Source organism: Dendronephthya gigantea, unplaced genomic scaffold (genome assembly GCF_004324835.1).
Source record: "Dendronephthya gigantea isolate DGI-Jeju-01 unplaced genomic scaffold, DenGig_1.0 000585F, whole genome shotgun sequence".
In the NCBI taxonomy this organism is placed as follows: Eukaryota; Metazoa; Cnidaria; class Anthozoa; order Malacalcyonacea; family Nephtheidae; genus Dendronephthya; species Dendronephthya gigantea.
In genome coordinates, this window is record NW_021163595.1 from 7202 (window position 1) to 32559 (window position 25358).

The following is a 25358-nucleotide window of genomic DNA, read 5'->3' on the forward strand; positions in this document are numbered from 1 at the left end:
TTGAACACTGCGTGTTTTCGCGTAATTTGACACGATAAGCACTCTCGCCTTTGCTCTGCGGCCAGCTGAGCCATTCGTAGCCGAAGTTATATAATATTCCTAATTTGCATTATAACTCAATTTGTGTTATCCGAAGGACAAAGATCTACTTATTCTATAGAAACTATATAGTGTTTGCACTTTTTTGATACTGCGTGTATATTACATGTGGTATATATATATATATATATATATATATATATTAATATATATATATATATATATATATATATATATATATATATATATATATATATATATATATATATACGCCCGTTTGCAAAAACGTTGGCCGCAGATAGATATATAGATAGATACCCGAAATCTAATTAGAATTGCACATGTTGTTTAATATGATTGAAATCCCATGCAAATGTAATCATATGCAATTCTAATTAGACTTCGAGTATCTATCTATCTATCTATCTGCGGCCAACGTTTTTGCAAATGGGTGTATATATATACATGCACTAGGTTTGCTCACAGCTGTTGATGCATGTATTCTTTTAATTAATAGGATACTGCATGTTCAAGTATACTAAACAACAACATACCACAGATAACACAAATAAGTAGCTGAAATGCCTAACCAATGATGAATACCAGCATAAGGGTGTATATATGAAAAAAGAAGACCTTTAGAAATAAACCCACTCTTATAATTTAAATGCCTGATCAATTTGCTAAGCCACGGGTGCGCAAACAAGCACAATCGAATCTCATGCATGCATGGCAAATAATCATAGTTTTTTCAATACGCTTTACAATTTAGTTTTATAGAAACCGTGCTTATTCAATCCCAATGACAGTAATTTGACTGCAGGGGTAAGGCATTTTATGCTCTTGTGATACTATTATATTCACATTCTTATGAGTTAATCCACTTTATCAATTTTCAACACCCCATATGAAACTTTATCTCTACTGCATGCATGCATAGACAATCGTGCGAGGTATGAACTTTCTATAGAGGACTGCATGCATTATCGATACAAACTAAGCTTTCAAATTTACAAATGTTCGAAACAAATTATGTAGATCTCAAACGTGGCTACTTTATATTGACAAAAGCAGGACCGAAATTAGATTCGAAAATTAAGGGGGAAGCATATATTTTCATTCTACCAATCTGTCCGACTGTCCGACAGATTAAGAAATCCGTTGGGCACAAGAGAATATATGAATACGCATCCCCTCCCCAATTATCACGCTAATTTCGGCCTACAAAAGACTGCATGATCTTACTTACCGGCCACTGTTGAGCCTTTCAATGAAACCAAATTCCGTGCTGGAAAACATTGCATAAAACATTCGGCTGTGAATAGCGAGACTTTAATATTCTTCCCATGACATTCAAACTGGCACTTCACTGACGCCTTACAAGCCAACAATTCATCAAGCAATATAGACAACTATAGCCAAATGAATAAATAAAGCCACAGCATAACACTGTAATATCTACGTACAACATTTCCATGCAAGGCACGCAGCAACGCACTTCTATAGCGCTCACAACCAAACCTAAGTTCAATGAAATGCTATACCTAGAGGTCGTCAAATAAATACACGACTTGACACATGACAAACGTCTCATCTTGATTATGTCGCAACAGTGTTACCCAGCACTCGTGCTATTTTTGGCGTACCGTAAATGATCGATTAAGCGCCGCTACTCGAATAAGCGCCGCTGTCGAATAAGCGCCGCACCTCAATAAAAAGAATTTAATAAGCGCCGCTGTTGAATAAGCGCCGCGGCGCCTATTTAGGAAGATATAAATAAACGCTAAAAAATGTAGAAATAAACGATTCTTTATTTAAACGCGTTAATCTTAACATTTAAACTATTGAGAACGACGGCCAGTATTGAAACTAAAGTTTTATTGTCGAATATCTCTTACAAACGGGCTCATATGACAGTTCTGATAGTTTAAAATTTTCCTTCTTCCTAATTAACTCCGTGTCTAACACTTGGGCATGTCGTCGATTCGCCGTAAATGCTGTGAACTTAGCGGGAATCACCAGCCCAACTTCGCGCTTTCTTTTTCATGTAACCTCTACCAAAAGTTTGTTCGATTCATCGGCCTTCAGAAAATAATCTATTTGCTCACTTTGAAATAAGCGCCGCTGTCGAATAAGCCCCGCTGTCAAATAAGCGCCGCATCTTAAAATCGATATTTGCAATAAGCGCCGCGGCGCTTAATCGATCATTTACGGTACTCGGACTATAAGGTTTCCATGTATGTAGTCAAGTCCTAGTAGAATTTGCACGGGCGGACTGCATGTTGCTCATCACGTAAAAAATCGAAAGACAGGGTTTTAGTTATACCACCAGCATTATTGAAGGAAAACTACATTTTTCCAAATGATTTATGATCATTTTATGATCATTTTATGATCATTTGGCCCAAACAATTTATCATCATTTGGCAAATTTATAGGTAGCTATATATAGCTATTCTGTTTAAAAAAAAACCAAAAAAGCCATAAAAATTGTTTTAATTAGCAAATCCGTCATAAGTTTCCAAAAGTAAAAAAAAAAATATGTTTTCTATTAATTGGAAACACCCCCTCCATTTCGTAGCACTAAGGGCTGTACATGATCAAGGGAATAGGGACTCTTTACCAAGCGTTTACTATCCCCTAGTTTTTGCGCAGGCACCGGTAGGAAAAGTTAGTCCCGGAGGCCGAGACAAAGTGTTTACATGGATAAACGTTGTCCCTACCATGCACTATAGGGTTATCCTCTTTGGTAAACAGGATGTCCCCCACCTACCAACCGAGGCGGTGAGTGTAAAACCTTTCATATAAACACTTGCATATAAACATATATAATAAATGCTCCAACGAATTTGTCTTTATTTTATATTATATATTGGATATTCGAATTCGAAGCTTTCAACTATAGAACATTCTATATTTCCATTTTTCGTGTGTGTTTCAAGCAAAAAACGAACATTTATTCGTTCAGTTTCAAATATTTATTTACTCAAAGTATTTCGTTAAAGGTTTGTTTTTATCGTGCATTTGCAAAATGAATAAAATACAGTGCTATAATCACCGAAGCAGTTGTCACCGCAGTATATTCATTCGTCGCAAATTATCTATAGGTCAAGCGCATGTGGGAGCTGATTAAGGCGTTATTTACTTTTCATTTAATTGACTTTATTTTTCAGTTGAAAAATGTACTATATTTTATCTCATAAACTATATAAAATAGTATTAATGGAAATTGAACTGCAATATTCATATATATAGTCTATATTCGCTACTTAGCTAATTTGGAAGTTAGAGATCATGCATATATATATATATATATATATATATATATATATATATATATATATATATATACGAACAATTTTCGATGATTAAACTGCAGCGGGAGGTCATTCCAAGCCACAACTCCCCTGTAGGCAAATTTTCCATTTATTTTTAATTGATTAGGTAATGTTAAATGAAGTATCGAATTTGTCCTAGTAAACATTTCCGTTAACTTTGGTAGCATGTTATTTCTATAACTTAGAATCGCTAAGTTGACGTTTTCTAATTTAGAAACTCCATTTCCCAAAATTTTCTAATTTAAAACTCCATTTGCCTTTGGTGTTTTTGTGAAGAACTTGCCAAACGACCAACCATGTCAGACGACCAAGGAATGCGATCAACACGCAGAAACAAGGTAGCGTTTAAAATAAAAGTATTTATATTATATGGACATGCATGGGTGTTCTACCGTATAACACTCATATTTTCCATATTTCACCAGTGAAAAATAAAAAAAATATGTAATGGGTGTTTTTTGTTTTACAGCTTTGTTTTGTTTTATTATTAATAATTTATTGAGTTTCTTCTCATTTTTGTCCATAATAAACGGAACATTCGCTGGAAGATATGGATTTTTCATATGTTCTCTTGTCAAAAAAAAATCTCACTCATTCCATGCGCTCACTCGTTTTTACTACTCGAACACACAACCCATATTTTCTTGCAACCGTTTAATATCCTATACCGCCCCAGATTGAGCACCACCCCAAAATGAGCGCGCCGCATTTGCGATTACTGCAGCCTAATATTAAGAGGGCATTTTATATCTTATAGAGAAAAGGACAATTCTCCCTACCTAAAGACGAAGAACACCTCGAGGAAAGATACATCGATGATGATATCGGTACTAAATCAGTATAATTTAATTTTCTTGACCGGCAGACCGGCCCATATAGCAATTGCCAGCTACGCTTATATCATAAACTTTATACATATAATTATCAAGTCATTCTATTTTTCCATTTTATTATTCCATTTTTCAGGTCGAGGAGTTTTTACCACAAAAACATTCTCCAAAGGGGATTTCCTTCTAGAATACAAAGGGGAATTAATTTCTCAAGAGGAAGGTTACATTAGAGAGAAGAATTACCCTGACGACCTTGGAAGCTTTCTTTTCTTTTTCCAACAAGGAAATGCCTCATTGTGGTATGTTCAGGCTAATAACGTCCATCCAAGCACTGCTTCAACATTTAGGACTGCTTTTCACTTACGCGATTTTCATACGCACGTACACGCACGTAAAAGTCTAAATCCTTATATATGTCATAAAGCCAGATGAATATATCGAAAGAACCTAGTTTTCCGTATATTTTAGTATGCAATTGTTGATCCATGTGTTAAATATAATCAAAATTGGAAGCATTTAAATTTTTCTGCGCGTAAAAAAACGAGACAGTGGAAGGCAGCCCTTACTAAGTGTTTGAATAATTTGCTTGAAATATATTTTTAAACAATGAGTATTGTACGTGCTCTTTCGTTGAACCTAAATTACTACATTGGCTCGATCGTCATGTTTGCTGTGACTGTTTTAAATTCAGGCTTAGGTGTTTCTTTTTGAAAGTGCTACACCTACGCGGCCTGGAGCCGAAGAATGTCGCTTCTATAAACAAATTCTCCTGAAAGGTCGAAATAAGGTCATTTTATTTGAAAATTCAGTCTTTCAACAAGTGCAATCATTTCGGCAGGATAATAATATTTTCTTCCAAAAAACTTCCATTGTTGTTATGCACGGTAAATGCCTCAGATGCACAAGCACAATTATTGTACTTTGAACTATAGATGTCCAAGTTGAAAATTAATCAATCTTCAATGAACTTATACAATTGTTCAGTTTTTGTTTCACTGCATGATATCTTTATGAATTCTGATGCATTGATACGCCTTAGCAGCAGTTGGTACAATTGCGGGTTGAAATGCGTGTTACTATAAACGAGTTTTATATACACACAAAATTCCAACTATGGACTCTTATGTATATTAACTAAAATTATATTACAGTGTCGATGCAACTTATTCAGACGGACTTGGAAGACTGGTTAATGATGCCGAGGCAAGAGTGGCGAATTGTCTGATGAAAAGACTCATCATTAATAGTCAACCTCACTTGGCAATTTATGCTAAGAGGGATCTATGTAAAAACGAAGAGTTACGCTACGATTACGGTGTGAAGGACCTTCCATGGCGAATTCAAAAGGGTATATAAATGACATAAATTAAACTTGCATGTCTTTTATAGCTCAACCGAAATGAATGACAAACTTAGCAAACTTGACAAACCATTTTATACGGTCTGAAGAAAACTTATACTTTTTTAAAAATTGACCACTGGATTCAAATTATTATAATTCTAATTAACCATTATACCCTACAGACCGATTAAAACACAAACGAGAAAAATTCACAGGGCTAACGATCGCAGAGAAGGCAAATGAAAGTGCCAAAGGTTGGTTAGAATAACTGAAAAGATAGAGTTTATATTTACTTAGCAAACATGCATCTTTGAAGCCAATTTGAAGCCGAATTGAGCACCAGAGTCCCTTTCTATTCTTTTTCGGTGCGATTGCCAGCAGTGGCGTAGCCAGCATCATTAATTGGGGGCATATATTCATATATATTCATGTTAGAAGACTGTAAAGACGATTGATTTGAAAAGAAATTAATCCTGCATGCGTATCGTTAATATATGAATATGCCCCCCCCCAACTAATGTTCTGGCTACGTCATGCACCGATCGCCAGCCGTGAAGGCAAAAAATGAAAATAGACTTCATGGCACCATGGTTCCTAATTGGCTTCAAAGGTGACCACCAAGTTATAGTCCCAGTTCACATAGAGCACCCATGGTTTGTCCTTGTGCCTTAGGGCGTTTTCATATCGGGGTACTGTAAAATCTTGTAGTAACGTTATCTAATAGAAGATTATAGTCAAACTCAATATTGCAAAATATCATTATATATTATATTCATATTTCGATAATAAAACAATGCAATGAACTGTTTTTAAGTAGCATTCAGTGAGTATAAACTATAACGCAGAGGACGCCGGAAGATCGATAAAAGACGATAATTGGGGGGGGGCATATATATTCATATATTCAAGTTCACAGACCGTAAAAACAATCAATTTCAAAAGAAAGCAATAATGCAGAACTCGAATATATATGAATATATGCCTCCCCAATTATCGATGTTTCGGCGTGCCTGCTATAACGAACATTGCCTGGTACAAGACTTTTAGTTTCTGTAAAAGCTTATTGAAAATACGCTGATTTGTAGACCAACAAAATGAGGACACTCCCCTCGGATCCATGGTTATTGATGATCATGCTCAAGTTACTAGTAAGTAGTTGTTAGTTTAATGCACGACATTTACGCCTAGATGCAGTTAAAGTAGCATTAATAAATTTTTTCTACGTCTGCAGGCCAAGCGAACAACCAGAGTAACATTTCGTGTGTCACGCCTGTGTTTCCACAAAGGCATTTGGAGGATTATGTCATTACACGTATGTGATTGCTCATGTAATTTCACAATTGAAACTTTTCTTAACCTGTATCTGAGGAATATAAAAAAATAAAACAAGGGCAGCAGCTACTTTCATGCATGCAGTAAAACTAAGCAATATCAGATAAGTTGATAAAAAAGCAAGCCATTGCTGTTAGCCATAGAGATTTCATGCAGAGGTGACATTTAGTTGTTGTTAATTGTTGGGTGCTCATTTGAAATATTTTTATAACTATGTAACGAAGCCTACACCCATGACGAGTCTGTCGCCTTGGAAACAGACAATCATGTCCTGGTTGCCAGTAAGTGTTGTAAATTTAGTGTACGTTATAATATACATTCTCGGACAGGTATATATGCCGTGGCGTAGCGAGCCCGACAATTTAGTCATGCTATGCTAATATTTTGGTGTTCATTGACTGTGAAAACAATGAATTTCTAAGGAAATGAATAATGATAATAATATAAAATTTGCGTAGCATGACTAAATCGTCAGGCTGGCTACGCCACTGTATATAGATGTGAAGAGGGGCGTAGCTAGAACGAGAATCGGAGGGCGAGGCTGTTTATTCAGATATCTATTTCTGTCCGATGGATTTCTTTTGTAACACTTACAAAAGAAATCCGTCGGCCATGCCCTGAATATAAACTGGATGTGAAAATATTTCTTCCAGAAAAATGATATAAATGTAACGTTCTCTTAACTCTGAACAGCTACGGCTACTTAATTGACGAGGCAAAATAAACTAATGAAAAAAAAGAAATCAGTTTAATATTTAAAAACAAAGTATAGCTGCATGTATACTGCATGCACAGCTTAACGAGAAAATGATCCAAATATTCGTGCATTCACATTAGTATGTCTGCTTTACCTCGAATGACCAACTTGAAGAGGCTTAAAGTTTTTAACAAAACAAACCGATTTTAATTATGAAAGGTCCATCATGTATGTCCACAAAAATTAACGTAAATTATAGCACCCGTTATACCTTTTGATTATAACTCCCGTCTGTATAGTGTGACCTCTGGTTAGCCTTAGTAGTTGTGTATTTTCATTGAAGTTTACCTTCATATATGTAGAACAAGAAAATGACGATGCGACAGTTTCCAACGAAATAGATGACTACGCTCAGATTACATGTAAGTAAAAAGCTAGAGCGAATATAAATTGGATAAACCTAAAGGAATTTTACCGAATGGAATTTTTTCAATTAACTGACGTTCACTCACCCGTATTCTGGCATTTGAAACACCTTACTTCTTGCCCATAGCCTTCTGGCCCTATTCCAACACCGCAAAATATATGGACAGCACGATGACATGATGCGCACATATGTGCCCCCGATACCTCCCCAAAGCAAACATGGCACTGATCATCTGTTATATCTAAAGTTTGAAATTACATGTATACTACGAAGTGCAGAAAATGTCAGATTGTTTATCTTTTTTAGTCAAGTTACAACGTTTACTTACTGGTAATCTGCATGGAATGATCATCGATCTCCATGGAAACTATAGTAGATTCATTATGGTGTTCTACATGTATGTAAACATTTATATTATATATTTATATATTGAATTATATGAATTATGTACATTACCTTGTACCAGATAATCACATGCACTGATGTACCGCGTAAGAATAATTGCTTACTATTGAATGTATATACTCCGAATATATTCAATTCCCGTGGTGTAACGTTGATGCAATAATCTTTGCTAAAGAGGAATATATAACTATAATTTATATTCTTGTATATAACTTACTCTGCTGGATTTGTCCATCAATTTCCATGGAAAATTCTGCACCGGTAGCAGAGTTGTCTTTTTCTTGTTCTATATTATATTATATAAGCATAAACTTTTTAATGTATGATACATATTCCTAAAGGAAAACATTTTATAAATAACAATATAACGTATATCTTAGGAATTAAACCGTTACCATAAGCTTTCGATCAAACAATACGTGTAACGTAATTTTTTAATGCCATATTGTGAATTGGCAGCATGCAGATATATAAGTTATAGTTGATGTGCCGTTATATTTCATATGTATCTTGTATAGAAATGCATATAATCACATTTGCATGGGATTTCAATCAGATTACACAACATATGCAATTCTAATTAGATTTCGAGTATCTATCTATATATCTATCTGCGGCCAACGTTTTTGCAAACGGGTGTATATATATATATATCTTGACTGGTTTAAAACTTGTTGAGACCTACCAATGACACTTTCCTTTAATTTCTCTTGTTTATCAATCACTGACAGTGCTTTATAATTGTGCAAAAAAGTAATGACAGTGTCATTATAAGTTTATTTTTTACTTATATAGATTTATATAGATGGTATACGAGACAAATATCAAGGGAAAATAGGGTGGCTACTTTTTGCGGATTCGTGAACAATGATATTGTGCACAAGACACAAATATGGCTGCGTTTATTTTTTCGCGTTTTCCTGTGAATATAGCTATTTAGCTATGCATGACTGCCACTCATTTCTGGCTTCAGCTAAGGTGGCTACAAATTCCCCTTAAAAACAAATGTTTATAGAATGCATTAAATAACCTGACGTATTATCCTAAAATAAATTAAACTCTAGGTTTGACATGGTGGAAATTCTTGGAAAACGAAACAGAAAAGTTCCCGTGTTGCTGACACCTGATGTAAAAGCTGCCATACTTGTCTTGAACAGGACAAGGGAAGATGGGAATGTGAACGAAGAAAATCCCTATGTTTTCGCAGTGAATGACGGAAGTTCAAAACAGTTTTTACGAGGGAACGATGTTATACGTCAGGCATGTAAAATGGTTGATCTTAAAAATCCCGACGTGATTACTTCAACCAACCTCCGAAAGTATGTGGCAACTGTGTCGCAGCTCGTTGACATGGATCAAAATGAATTGGGATGGCTGGCAACTCATCTTGGTCACGACGTGCACATCCATAAAGAGTTCTACAGGATGCAAGAAAGCACACTTGAGATGGCAGTAGTTGGTAACCTCTTAATGGCCATCGATGAAGGGAGGGCACACGAATTTAAAGGGAAAAACCTGCGGGACATTACACTTCAAGGTATTGTCAGAATGATAAAATTATTACATCAAACACCAAAATAAGCGCCGCCATACGGCAGATAACTTACAATTATTTACATTAACTGATTAGTATAGGTAATGATAAGAATAGGTGAAGAAGAAGAATTAAAATTTCTTATCTTATTCCAGACTTTCACAATACTCAGAGTGAAGAGGATGCCGAGTCTGAGTTAGATAAAGGTAAATATTTCTAATTAACACTGTTATACCAATTCCAGTGGTGGTGTGATCCAGGTGCTGTAATATTGCGGTTAGTGATACACAGTATATATATATATATATATATATATATAAATATATATATATATATATATATATATATATATATATATTGTGTATGTGACATAAAACTGTTCAATTTCAGTTAACAGGCTCTTGGAGACACAATTTATGAACATTAATACATCACACAAAACCTATATATAGGCAGGTTATATGCAAATCCTATAGGCAACTACATGTACCCTTAGTGGTTATAGCTTCAGCCGGCATCCGGATCTAAATAAACTTCGTAACTTTCTTAACTGAATTTGCGCGTTGATACGAACGCTAGTAAGGCACGTTTCTCTCTGTCTCTGGGTCTCCGTTAGTAAAGTTTATCAACCTTCGGTTCATTGCGACAGGTAAAGTTGCTTAATTCAAACAGCATATTATATACCCAACAAAGCCTTCAACAACCGTGTGTTATACTGCATATATTTATACGTAATCCTGAAATTCTTCAGGCCAAAATCTTTAATCTGAAGTCCGAAAATTGCTAAATTGCACTTTCTATGTTACTAAATATCTCAATATATATATATTGTAGAAAACCGATTCCCCCAGAGCAACATAACATCGCCATCGCTAACTTCTGCTGGCAAAAGGACAACGACCAAAAAGGGTAAGGCTACATATGTGGCTTTTACTAACATTAATTGCTCTCAAACAATAAATCGCTTTGCGAGCAAGTGGTACAATTGTCTTATAATATAACTACTATAAATACCATTTTATGAGCGAAATAAACATTGCATAATTGCAATTAATTTCAGTCAATCTTTATCCCCACATACAAAGAAGTCCGAAATCCAATCCGAAAAAATATAAGGGCCTGAAGCCAATATGATGCGCACGTAAATTGGCAAAAAAATCATCAGTTGACTTACCAGGTTGTTTTCAGCCAAGCAATGTTCAATATTTTCTAAAACAGAAAATCAATATATATTACATATAAGATCTCCATGTATGGGATTTTCAATGGCTTAAATTTTCAATGCTAGACAGTTTTAAACTTTTTAACCCTAGGAACGAACAAGTCCACTGAAAAGTCTAAAAAACATTGTAACAAGAAAAGGGGAACCTCGAGGCAGGTAAGATTGTTGCAAAAATTTTAATTTCTGCATCATCAGTGACGCATGAATTTGTATAACGGTTAACCACACTGACTGTAACATATTGACAAACACTTGAGGAACGAAGCAGACACTTACTCAGGCCTAAGTAAATTTGCTCTCATTAAATTTCACCTCTGCTATTGCATCGTTATCAATTCTTTATCGTCTTCGAATAACATGCTATCTAACGCACAAAGCAAAACCATGCAGCCGATTCGCGACAGAAAAGTTCGTAACTCTCACAATATTAAACATAGAATGCATGCAGTCCATGAATGCTTATCATATATATGTATAGTAGCTATTTTTGAGACCTTGGGAAATATTTCCCTATGCGGACCTCCAATCTGGTAAATCACATATATGGTAAATCACATATATTTACTCGTTAACACATGCACGAATTAAAGTTTTTTTATTTGTCCGAAAAATGTGGATATTAACATATCATAATGCGTGGTCAAGAGTCATATGCTCAGAGGTTTCAAATTAAAAACGATATACTAACAGTCCATACCCATGAAGGGTAAATCATGCATAATCAGGCAGATTATATTCTGCAAAGGGCAAACCTAGTTAATTGAGGCTATTATTGCCACATTATGTTACTTAAGGCACTGTACAAAAATTGAATAACCTTTTGGAAATAGTGAGCAGTATTTGTACTTACTCTCCGCGCCTGTCTCGGATATATTTTGTCTTTATACAAAATCGGAACATGCTGAACACAATACAAATATTTTTTCCACAAATCTCGGAAAAGATCATTCATTACAAGATCTACAAAGAGAATAAATGAAAATAACTTATCAGCAAAAATTAGTGGCATAATACTTTTATGGACTTTACATTTGAATTATCAACCGGGTAAGCTGATATATATGTAACGAACAATCAATTTTGTCACTCATAAGTCGTAACTAGACGAAAGACCGTCAGCCGTTCCATAATCATGTATTAACAATTTAACTTACCCAGGTCAATAGCTAACTATGTTAACTTGTATTACATACAGTCTGTAATGAATTTACTATAATTTATATAGGTCAGCAACGAAAGATGGTGGCGAAGAAAACGTGGACAACGCCAGAAAGAAAGCGTTGAAAACATTCCAAAAACACATTCAAAATGGAGTGCTACCCAAAAAAAACGAGTGTGTTAAGTTTTTGGAGGAGAATCACGGGATAGTACAAAACAGAACATGGACAAACGTGAAGGATTATGTGAGAAACTACACCGTGAAAAAGAAGTAAACAAGTTCGAATCCTTTTATATTTTATTCAGAGCAGAACGCGGCTTGTTGAACTTGCCTCTTTATATATGATATTTTAGCCAGAATGCAATTTCAAATTCTTCACCAGCATTCTCGTTAATGCCGCTCTGATTCTGATCGTGAATTATAGAAGTGAAGTTGCTACGTGAATGTTAAAAAACTAAGAAACATTGTCTTTGCTGGAAACAAATGGCCAGCGATAAAACTGAATGACGTCATCGTGTGAATCAGTCGTAAATCTGCAGACGTCAAACCAATTCTATTATTTTATGTTTTCAATTATAACCTCAACATAACAAGAATGTCTTATATTAAACGGATCTCTTTTCTTCAGATTACTTTGAAAGTGATTCCAATGACAATTATGGAGCGACGACCTTAGAAGGACTATTGCAACATATAGTGACTTTGAAACTGATGACATATTTAGTGAAAGTGTACAGTAAGACCTTAATTTGTAAACAGACATTTAAGTTTAAAGCCATTTTGTTGCACAAACAATTTTCACTAAAATGTTCGCTGCAATTTTCTTCTGTTGTGATTCTAAACAATTCATTAGCCACGTTCTAAATGAAGACAGCAAGTCGGATAGTTATATGTTTGTCTACATATAACATGACTGCTCTAAGCATCGGACAAACAATGATTTAATGATGTACAAAAATAACACAAACAACTGCACCATACCTGACAGCAAAAATTGTTTGTGCAAGAGTCGCAATAAAACTTTTGGGTAACTGTATTAATTAATTAATACTTCTGATTCACTTGTGCTATTATGAAAGCTAAGAAGGGAAAACTATGACATTGAGTTGTGTTCAGATATTTTTGCACAGTTTGTTTCAGATTGTTTGTTATAACATGCAATGTGCATTTAGTGCAAGCTGTAAACAAACTTTTCACATGTATATATAATATAATCTAAGGTTTTCACACCATAAAGCATGATTCAATACAAATATTTTGTTTATGTAATTTTGTATAATGTATTGTATAATTTTAAAAATGTCATAAGTTGATTTATGTAATAGATGTATATATAGGCCCAGTTTACATTTCAATAAATTTAAGTTTGATTTTCATGGAAAACAATTATAGATTGGTATATTTTTAGGAATTATGTATTAATGGCATATAGGTTTTGTGCTTTTTCATAATAATATACGTCACTCTATTTCTGTTTTGGCACAAATACTTTAAGACGAATGACTAAACCCATACAATTCTGCCTGCTTGAGATGAATTTTGGGTGAATAAACTGACTGGATTTAAAAAATAAGACAGCAATGCAGGCAGTAGTAATATACAATTAATAGATTAATGATCAAATATTACATTTGTGATATCAAACAGGGTTTTGAATTAACAGAGTACTGGTAGTAGCACAATTATTTTATTTTCTTACACAATTCACTTTCCAATAATACCAAAATGGGCTGATGAATGACATTGGTATTTATACCCCTGTTTATACTACATTTAATTTACTGGCACAGCACAACAAAATGGGTACTCGTACCCAATTTTATATTTTTACTAGAGTTCAGGCTACCTATACAAAGACAGACCTGTGAAATGAGCATGAGTACCCATTTTAGCCGTGCCCATAAGTGTAGCGTAAAACGAGGCTTATACTTATAGTATATAGCCTATCAAAATAGATACTGGTAAAGCTGGCACTGCAACCATTTTGTTTGCCCACGAGACCAAACAGTCAGGAACGTACATCAACAACAAGCTCGGAAAAAAGGAAAAGATCGCTGAAAGGCAACCGCCCTCCGCTGTAATTTTAACGTAGGTGATATGCACCTGGCAATAGGGACGATAAATTTTTGTTCAGACTTCAGATACCCGATTGCACAAATTATGCACACTTATAATTTACCCTCTGACAATAAAATTCAAAATTATCTTTCAACATGTACCTTGTGGGAATAAAAATCTTCATTTCTTAGATGATTAGCCGCTAAATTCGTCCAGGACAATCCCTTCTTTAGTTTTCCAACGGGAATGGAGATTTTGCGACAAGCTTTTATATATTATCTCATAATTTTTGAGTTCATGAATGCGAACACATATTATCCTCCATTGGATTGTATCGATCAGGTTCGTCAACCTTGTCTTTGACTCTGCCGTTTGATATCGTACTAGGTGATAATTTCGGAAAAACGGCAAGAAAAAGAATAAACCGTTTACCATATCACGAAATTCTGAAGAATACCATACAAAGGTCTTTTCATCTTTTATTGATGGTGCGAGCATATAGGTGCGAGTATGCTCCGAGTGTCATCCGACACTTTCCGAATTGTAACCGGACAACAGCGGTCCCGTTCAAAATTTCCAACTGTATTTTATTGATTTATTCATATAATATCTACTATTTCTACTATTATAAAATGGCGCATAAACATTATTTGTCTTTTCTCAAGAAGCTGTTACGATTGTTGGACGAGTCACAGATTGAAAAGATCGATGAAAAGGAAATTCACATTGATAGACGACCATAAATACTACAATCAATGAGCATTAGGTTGACTTTAGCGCCAGTACGGACTGTTGAAATATTTTCGCCGGGTAGTAAAAGACGTTCATCAAATAACGCGCCAAGAGTACTAAAGTAAGTGCGCTTCACTTCCTACAGGCTCGGGGATTTAATATTAGGGACATTATTAAGCATGTACATGTAATGTAAGACGGCAAAACGAGCACGCGACTTAGACATTTCTTTAAATAAATACTATGGTAAAGAGTTGTTGTATATTATCAATCGTATCTATTTAATCAGGTATAAGACGTTGAAAACATTGTGTTAATATTTGGGAACAATTCTGAGAGCCTAATTCGAGGTACCGCTCACTGCGTCCTACGTCTCCCACAAGTAGAATTACAAATTATAAGTAAAATGCTGTGAGTGAATACACGTAGTACTTCCAGATAGTAATGGCAATATTGTGCGTCAAAAAACTTAATCTTGTTTACATAATGATTAACTATACAATATTATATCGTCAATTCTCCCGAGTTGAGATCGCGAATATTACGCATTCGTATAGGATGAAACCGCAGTACTATGCTACGTGTGCTCAAAAAATCATCCTGGGGCCGGTTGTATAAAAACTTCGTTAACTTTAACTGTGATTAGCGCTAATCACTGTAGTTAAATCCTTAACTATGATTAGTTAACTACACGACTTAACTGCGTTGCACAAAACGTAGTTAGTCGGATGATTAACTAATCACGTAGTTAACTTGCGTGGAGCTTGCGTGGGGTTGTTAAACAGAGAAATAACATGAAGTGTCTCGAAATTATTGACCGCTATTATTGATTTTGAACAAGACTGTGGACTCGTGTTTACAAAAATTGACAGTATTTTGATCTAAAATATTGGAAAAAATGCAATAAAACAAAGAAAAAATTCAAAATAATTCAACGAAAATGGCGCTCTTAATATAGAAGGTCCCTTTGAGTCAAAATACCGGTTGCAGTTGAAAATGGAGATGGCTAATCTTTGCTAGGAAGTAGGATCGCAATTTGGTATCGACATGCACGTCTCCCGAAGCAAAAATATACTCCGTTGCTGCCCAAATGAAAAAAATAAAAGCATATTGAAAGTTTACAAGCTTCGACGGGGCCTTTTTTGAGTATATAACGGTTGACAACCTTGGTATGTGTTGATTTTAATGTTTTCTCACTCCTCAAAAGCTCAAGACGCCATTTTAACTACGATTTGGAAAGTTAACGACGCCCTTGAGGATAGTTAACTTTAACTACTTTTTAACTGCAGTTAAGGCTAACTACACTTTTATACAACCGGCTTAACTACGTGATTAAGGTTAACTACTTTTTAACTCTTTTTAACTACTTTTTAACTGCAGTTAGCGCTAACTACGTTTTTATACAACCGGCCCCCGACCAACAAAAATCGCTGAAATCGAGATGCACGTCAACAATATAGGGCTAAATATTTATTTATTTTCAGTGACCTATTGTATTGATAACATCGTCGTCGTGCCCCCGTCCTACATGCTTAAGGTCCCTTTTGGCATGCTGCGAGGGAAGATAATATCAGCATTTCATTATTGATCGAAACATGTATAATGTCTTAATGACTGCCATGCTAGCTGAATAAAATTGTGTATAAGTCATGAACAAAGCAGAAGCATTGTGCGGTCCTCGTGTATTACAGGTGTAGCACTGTGTGGACATAAAATGCAAGTCCACATTATGGAAAAATTCTTGTACAAGTTACCACAATGATAGTCGCATTTTATACACATTTTTTACACTGAACCTGTGAAATGTCATTGTGGGAAGACTTTGTTTTTTCTTATAATTCGCTATTTTTTTGTTTTCGACTTTTCTGATACGTCCTGAACTGTTCGAGTTGTGTTTTTCAATGCGATTGAGGAAATTTCATTAGGATCCTCATTTTCAGATGAAAAATCTTGATAAACATTCTGTGGACTCGCTCTGAGGCCACACAATGTCCTAAGTCCGCGTAAGGTAAGACACAAACTTGTGGGAGCTCCCACAATGTGTGTTTCACAGATACAATGGCTATTTTTTACATTATTTTTGATGATTTTTGTTTAATTTGACACCGATTGTTCAATGCTATTGAACGTCCAATAATTCTTGTTCGTTCATTTAATTTATGGTTTTTACCTGATAGGCAAGACCCCATAGGATCGGCCTCCCGATAAACACCGCTTTTGCCCCTAAAGCCAAGGCTTTGAAAATATCCTAACCAAACCTTATACCACCGTCCAGATACACTTCCACATCTTGACCGACAGCGGACACTATTGACGGTAAAACTTCAATCTAAACCGAGATATAAAGTAATTGTGCCTTCATGATTGAGTTTGAAATAGTGCAATTTATTTTTTCAGATGATCGCATATAGTATTAACTTATGTTTTTCCTCACAAATGCTCAATTGCTTTTCTCAATCAGGGTAAAGCGGGAAGCTGTTAACTGGCACTCAATCATAAATTGCAATAAATTATGACTAAATTTTAAATTACCATAAATTGGGTTATAATATATAAATTATAAATTACAGTAAATTATCATAAATTACAAAATATAATTTGGACACATCGCGCATACCGTCGCGGGAACACAGTCTAGTTGTCGACCTCCATGATTTGAAACAATGATGCCATCAACACCACATTTTACCGCTAGTTTTGCATCTTCAGCGGTAAGTATTCCTTTTACTACTACTGGTAATGATGTAATAGACTTTACCCAGGGAATGATCGTGTCCCATGTAGCTGATCTATCGTGGATTTTGTCCACAGAGCCACTACCAAACTCTAACAATCCTTCGAATCGAATGCCTCCTTTATGTTAGGTATTGGCGTAAGCCGGTAAACACGTAGCGAATCTGGGTGTGTCGTTTACCACAGATTGGCATGTCAACCGTCAAAACGATTGCTTTATATCCTGCAGCCTCTGCACGTCTAATAAGACTCGCCATAATATTTCGATCTCCTAGAATGTCTGTTTGGAACCATTTCAATCCATCAGAGCCTGAGGCGACGTCTTCAAGCCTTGTCAATGACCAGCAACTCAGGGTCATGCATGTGTCATTTCGGGAGCTAGCTGCGGTTGAGACAATAATATATTCATTAGCTTTTTTTGAAAACTATCAGGCTATCAGCTAAATTCCATTCTCGAAACACAATAAATGGTTATTGCAACACGCAACAATGGAAATCAAAGTATATATGTTTGACGCGAAATGAAAAGGTTTTATTTTCTGATCAGGTAAAAAGTTATCACTTTCAATACTGACTTAAATACTTCTTAATTTTCGTATAATCCCCGAGCAACCATTCTGCTCGGCAGAATTCAACTTTAAACATTAACTTTAGGATATGCATCGAAAAATCCCGCCCATAAGCCCGGGTCGGTCCCTAGTTTCCAAGATTTGTGTAAGACAATAAAACCTGGTCTTATACACCTTATTTACCTAGTTTAAACTTTACTATGATCAACTGCAAAGCCTGTTGAACAACCATAAACATTCAAACAAAATCTAACCTCTAGCTGTTGCAAGTTCCCCGTCGGGATGCGCAAGTTTCTGCATGCCAGTCGGTGCTATACAAAATGGGACTTCAATTTTTTCACCAAGAATCGATGTTGACATGTCAACGGCGGACACATTTCGCAGAACTCGTGGTAAAAGTTTTAACCTGAGAAAAGAAGTTTGCAATCTAGTTATAATTTCGGTTAAGGTTACAAAGCATTGCAAAAGCAACAACATTTGAAAATGGCCCAGAGGGCTCAATGGACGACTAGCGCATCAGACTAATTTCTTATCGAAGCAATAAGAAGAAAATAAATCATCACAGTCAGAATGATCTTACTTAAATTAGTGCAAATGCAAAGTCTACCTGCGATAATTTGTTAAATACGGAAAATATATCAATGCGAAGATGGCGTATTTTGTAATGTGTAACTAAATTAATTGCACACTTCCGGCCGCAATACAAAAGTATACAAAAATCGTGAGCTTTTAATGGCTATATGTTCCGAAATTACAACAATTCGCAACCAAACTTGGCACTTTTACTAAGTTAAGTAAGCTGTTTCTGAAAATGTCCTTTTTATCTCCCGGTAAGAAATAAGTCTAAAGTCTCCATGCCACTTATGCAGATCTTGTTCACAGGAATACTATAAAAATGGTTAAGAATTGTCAGCCGTTCTGATTGTGATTGATAGAATTACAGTAGCTTGTTTCTGAACGAATTCAAGTGGTGTGAAAATCAAATAACTCATCAATTTTAAGACAGAAAATTTCTATTTTTTCACTTATCAGTCGTGTCTACAAGGCCGATGAGAGGAGCTCTAAAGCAAAGGTGAACCCGAGGTACTTACCCATTACCCTGCTCGATTAATTGCGCTCAAAATAGCTACTTTGTACTTTCCAATAGGATTACAGAATCCTCTAGTCGATTTCAAGGTCTTTTTATTTAGGCCGAATTTACACATAGATTACAAAAAAAGGAATTTTTTATCAAACGAAAAAGTGCACGAGCTTTGTTTTTTAGCGATTTTATAATTATATTGAACGCTAGCTGTGGACGATTCATAGATGCGATTGTTAAAAAAAGTTTTTTTTATTTTCTACGCGAGGTAGTAGGATCTTTACAGTTCCTACTTTCTAATATTAACGTTCTTAATGTTCTTTTCTTTGTCTTCTCTTGCTCTTAGAATCTTCGTTGCTTTCTGTCCTTTCGGATTCTCGTTGTTTTTTACCCTGTCCTTTGTCGATGGTTCAGTAATGTTGAGCTTCTTTAACGTTCCATGTGGCTTTTACTCCGTTACTGAGTCCATGAAGTTTCGGGTGCTGTGCACCTTCTTTCATAATAAAATTTCAGGGGATCTTGAAGACGCGCTATGCAAAGTGGTGTGATTCACACTATCCAATCAACGTTGTATGGTTACAAGTGTGAGTTGCCGTTAGAAGCTCGGTCCAGCTCTCGTATTTTGTTTACTTAAGGGCGTTGACACACTAGTCGAGTTGGTCTTTTGCTTAATCGATCATTGTTAAACTCGTTCACAACTTAAAAATTCATCATCAATTTCAAGTACAGTTACCAAATTATTACTCTGTGAACCATATCTCAAACTTACAAACTATTTCACTAATAATTTTATTGAATTAAGCTTTTCATGACGTAAGCTTCAAGTGCTTAACTGAGCAAAAATAACAAAAAAAACGATTAACACAAAGTGACACTTGAACCTTGCACGACAGTACTATTGTTTGGGAGGAAATCCCATGGCTGTCACCTCATGACAAGAAAAGTAATCTTATGATGCCGAAGGTCATAATAATATTTAATATTTGACATGTTGTCTAAGTTATTTCCTCATCGATATTGACCTTCTATTTTTTTTACAATGCTAAATTACATTATATATGCGCATTTAGTAACACGATACTCCAGCTCTAAGGGGCCGATTCGCAGGCAGAAGGCGCGGGTGTGGTGAAAGGGTCCAGGCAATAATTTTTTCGCAGGTAATTCCTGGGAGAACAAGAGCGCACCCCCCCCCTCTCTCCCCAGTGACAGCATTTGGCAGCCGCCAAGAGAAGGTCCCTTTTGAGTGTAAATATTAGCAAATTAACTATGTTTAGCTTAGGCTGCTGAGATGGTCTCTTCTCCCAAAATGAAGGGAGGCAAGTCAAAGACAAGAAAATCAGAAAATTTTCTAGGGAGATCCCTTAACCCCAAACAAACTCACCCATCCTTAAATAAACATTTTCTACTTACGAACTATTTGTGCAAGCCCTCCCCTCTACTAACAATTTCTTAAGGAAGGCCGTGTCTTGTTTAGATTGTTTAGAATATCCAAGCAATGAGTTTGCTAGTCCTTAGCTAAACAAAACGCCTGTTCTGGCGTTAACTCCTTCGTAAATAAACCGCATGATACGTTCACTTTGCCTTTGGAATTCGCGATTATATATAGTTATATTAAATCTTCAATCCTGTGCAAACTGCGACGTGTCAACGCGCCCATACACGCGACCACATCTTGTTAAACGGTGAAATAGCAGCCATATTATTAAAATAGGACCAGATCTAGAATATACATGCATTAAATATATTCTTACCCCAATTATTTAAATCTAAACTTAATCGAACAGCATCAGAAGACGGTTTGTTCCTCTTGGAGGAATTGCCGTAGCATGCGTGCGAAATCAAATTGCGCATCGGAAAATTAGCCAAAGCTGTGCACCACAACTCTTGGGAAACAAAACTGTGACGTATAATAAATACGGTCACATACACTTTTCACACACTTGTGACGACGAAAAATAAAAAAAACAATAACAAAACAAAACCGAGGCGAATTTTCAACTCCGTTGCTCACGCCGGAGTAATTACTCTTGCTGACCGTTTTGCCAAACTCAAGCAATACTGTAATTGCAGTCTTACCGTTTAAAAGCTGCTGTTGATTCCGAGATTGTCTGCTCGTCATTCGCTGCGGAGGCGTAATAATCAAATACGGCCTTTGGCAGAAAATCTTTAGCGAAAATTTCAAAATCGCGAATACAGACAGGCTCGTGTTTCAATTTCAAGCTTTCCATTTTCCGTTAGTCTTTATATCTACAAATTTAATAGCGAATTAATGCGTTATCATTTGATTTCTATTCAGTTTGACTAGAAGCTCACTGAATTTTGAAACTCCTCATTCCAGAGAATAATTTTAATGAGTTATTGCAAAGCACTACATATACAAAGACGGTGTATAAATGAGCAACACTGAACATTCATGCCGGATATTCGCTTTCTATTCGAACACAAAGATCTAATATCGACAAACAAGCCAATTTGTTAACCAGAAAGTTAATTTACATGTGCAAAACATGTGTTGTCTAGGTGACAATAGTAAGCCCACTAAACACAAAAGCGATAGCTGCTCACTGAACTTGACGGTTGCACAAAGCGGATATCCTGACATGCAACATCGTTTGTCCATAAAAACGATTTCTATATAGCTCTACAACTATTAATCTTCAGCTAATTACATTTCTCACGACGACTAAATTGCCACCGCCATTTTGGGATACTTTTTTCTAAATCATGAGGGTTAAAGTTAAAGACGGCGGCTGCATGTCTTTGATTTTAGGCTTTATTTTATTCTTGAAATGGTCTTTTGACTCTTAAAAAGCTTTTTATATGCCCAAAATAGCGCGGGATACAGCAGCACACATGATATATAGCAAAATTTGCATCCTTTCACTAGCTGGGTTGAAGTTAATTGTATTTTCAATAAATAGTCGTTCTATACGTGAATTATGGAGTTGGGATTGCAGATGGTAGATTGTACAAATTTAATACGAATTAAAGCCCTGGCTTGGAAAAACCATACGCAAAAGTACTCAAATTACATTCGCCGCGATATTGCCTTTACTAAATTTATTTTAATTTCTCATGCGAAGCGGTCACAATTTCAAACGCCGTGAATGCATGTATCTTACTTTATAAATCGATGCCGTCGATGCCTGATGCTTCTATTTAAATATATTTGTAAATCGATCATAATAAGATAACAAGTTTTGAGGATAACTTTGAAGTCACATGACAGGTTTTTGTATCGAAACTCACGATTTTCAAGTAGAATTAAATTTAGACATGTCATTCGTCAAGGTAAATATAATCTGGTGAGTGTAGAGATGCTATATTTCTCTGGATCTCCATAAGCGAGTTCGGGCATTACCAGAAATTTGGGACAAGATGGCGTCTTGCATTGGGATAAAAACAAACATGGCGGCCAAATTTCATGCGAAACAATATGGCTTAATCACAAAACTTTAAATTACGCTTCCTATGTGTGTTTTTTCTTGGTTCGGAGTTCGAATTCTGTAAATCGCTCAGAAAGGAAGAGTTATAACAAAAAATATTCACTCACTAGCAAATCCTCTAGGTTCCTGAGTGCGATTTATATACAAGTCCAATTTGAATGATTCGGCTATATAAACCATAGTAATATCGGTAAACATGCTCTGGTCAAATACACCACTTTCCTTTTGGACGATGCAAAGTTCGGAGTTGGAAATGTCTTTGGTTGTGATATAGCTACCGATATAACTCATAAATATCTTCGTATTTTTACCGCCACGGTTCCCACAGCGTTTGAAATTTCATGATTTTTCAGTGTGTTAAGCATCCGGCCATATACATTTGAAGCATAATTAAATTGCATAATTATACCATCGAGCCATTTTATGAAATTTTCACCAATTCCTTGGGTCAAGAAGCGGACGCTGCCCACGAACGCGGACGCAAAATGTCTCAAATTTCTGGTAATGGATTAGGCTTGCTCGAAAACTCGTCGAATGATAAGCTTGTAAAGCTTCAAGAGCGGTACCTTCAGCCAAGAAACTGTTTGCTCCTTCTCGTTCCTAAAGTTAATTCAGAGTTATGGGACGATTTCTCCGACATCGCAAAAGGCCGAGAACTTCGCCTTGAAAGCTTACAAAAGCAATTCGTTAAAAGTGTTGCATGGCAAATAAGATGGTTAAAGGCAAGGCACCGCAGCTGAAACTATCCCCATCGCAGACCTTTACGCTTTAGGTATTGATTCGGTCACATTGTTAGCGGCAATGCTGTTTACGAATTCTCAATCAGTGAAACGTAGAGAATTGCTTATTAAACTCGGTATTACTTCAGGATTGTCTTTGCCCGGTTTGACAACCAGTGCGTTTCGACGAGGCTTTTTGGCGACGAATTGTCCCAGAGTATTCGGAATATCGCTCAGATTAAGCGTGCTACATGTATGTCCGTTAAGAACGCTGTGAGCATTTGTAAGTTTGAAGGTTATATATAGACTAGTTCGAGCAGGAAGGCCGTCGACAGAGCGGTCAATCAGTTCGTTCACAACAGCCACAATAAACAACCTAGTTGTGTTCAACCCCAGGTCGATGGCCGATCAAAACTATTAACCACGCACAAATTGCTCTATGAAACTTCTGATCCCTGGAATTACATACAGTGCGCCAGGGTTATCGTTAGCGGACGTCAGGCTTTAAGTTTTCGGCAGTTGAAACACGAGAATTATATTTATTTACTTGATTTGGAAGTAACTAAGTAAGATGTTACAAAAGATTGCTATTCGTAGATGCTGATATAGTAAGGAGGAATCCCTTTCAAATCTGTTTTTCGTTCCTAAGAAGTCGGGCGAGATGCAACCCGTCATAAATTTAAAGTTATTAAACACCGTTGTCAAGTATATATAAAATTATATACATTTAAAATGGAGAATATCAATTTTCTCGTTGAGTTGCTCCGACTAAATGAATTTGTTTTAACAATTGATTTAAAAGACGCCTATTTGCCGTTCCTATATACATCATGATGATACCATAAACATTTGCGGTTATGGTGGAAGGGTCTCTATGCATTTATTGTTTTGGCTTTTGGCTTATATTGTTTACCGCGTGTTTTATCAGAATTATGAAACACATTCTAGCCATTTGCCGCGGCAACGCCGCAAAGGCATTGGCCTTGTGATTTATCTCGACGATATCGCTGTTTTAGGCAACTCCTACGCTGATTGTGTATCTAACGTTGGCGTAGTTGTCTGACTCACTTGTCTCCATTTTACAGGAAATGAGGTCTTATATTATATCATTATTAGTCGCGAAAAGTCTCGATTAGTTGCATGTCAGACTGCACTACATCGGTTATTTAATTAATAGTTCCTGCGAGTTTACTATTTTTGCTGCCATCCAAGAAGTTGGCTATAATTACTTTGGCAAAGGACTTAAACATGTACATGTTCGCTGCGCTCTTCAATAAACCGTTTTGGTCGGCTAAGTCTTCCTAGAAAACTTGCTTGCGCTTTCGTTTGTTATAGAATATTCCTGTTTTAAAGAGGGTATCTTGAATGTGCATCACAGCATGCTGAATGATGATTGGTTGATGCCAAGTACCACTTATTAATACACTACTTGCAATTGATTCCTGATACCTGATCAACCTCTTAGGGAATATATAGCTATGATATAAAAGCTTTGTATACAAAGATAGTCTAATCTAACCAAGTATTTGATTCATTTTCGAAATATTATCGTCGTGTTTTATTGTTACAAGGTATACCACGCACCAACTGCATTAAAGGTAGGAAATTGAGAAAAAACCTTATGTTATGCCAGTAGTTTTCTCGAGCGCGGCAAAACTCATGAGCGATCAAAAATGTGATGATCAGCTGATACCT

General features: G+C 35.9%; 2 protein-coding genes, 1 long non-coding RNA gene and 1 pseudogene across 3 annotated transcripts; 3 read left to right on the plus strand and 1 right to left on the minus strand.

The window, feature by feature from the left end:
• The first annotated feature begins 3407 nt into the window (after positions 1-3407).
• On the plus strand, positions 3408-6869 carry LOC114543907 (N-lysine methyltransferase KMT5A-A-like). Its single transcript, XM_028562709.1, has 7 exons — positions 3408-3715; positions 4135-4204; positions 4344-4506; positions 5359-5555; positions 5732-5803; positions 6635-6697; positions 6781-6869. Exons 1-7 carry the CDS (start codon positions 3674-3676, stop codon positions 6867-6869), a joined length of 696 nt encoding a protein of 231 aa, XP_028418510.1. The 5' UTR covers positions 3408-3673.
• Positions 6870-7075: 206 nt separating this feature from the next.
• On the plus strand, positions 7076-9431 carry LOC114543904. The gene is made up of 3 exons (XR_003690232.1): positions 7076-7162; positions 7941-8402; positions 9206-9431. It is a non-coding gene; the product is annotated as an uncharacterized LOC114543904 (long non-coding RNA).
• A 10-nt stretch (positions 9432-9441) lies between these two features.
• On the plus strand, positions 9442-11346 carry LOC114543905. The gene is made up of 4 exons (XM_028562708.1): positions 9442-9947; positions 10100-10150; positions 10779-10853; positions 11258-11346. The coding sequence occupies exons 1-4, from the start codon at positions 9482-9484 to the stop codon at positions 11344-11346; spliced, it is 681 nt and encodes a 226-aa protein (XP_028418509.1). The 5' UTR covers positions 9442-9481.
• A 5918-nt stretch (positions 11347-17264) lies between these two features.
• Positions 17265-23241, minus strand: LOC114543906 (annotated as a pseudogene).
• Positions 23242-25358: the final 2117 nt, after the last annotated feature.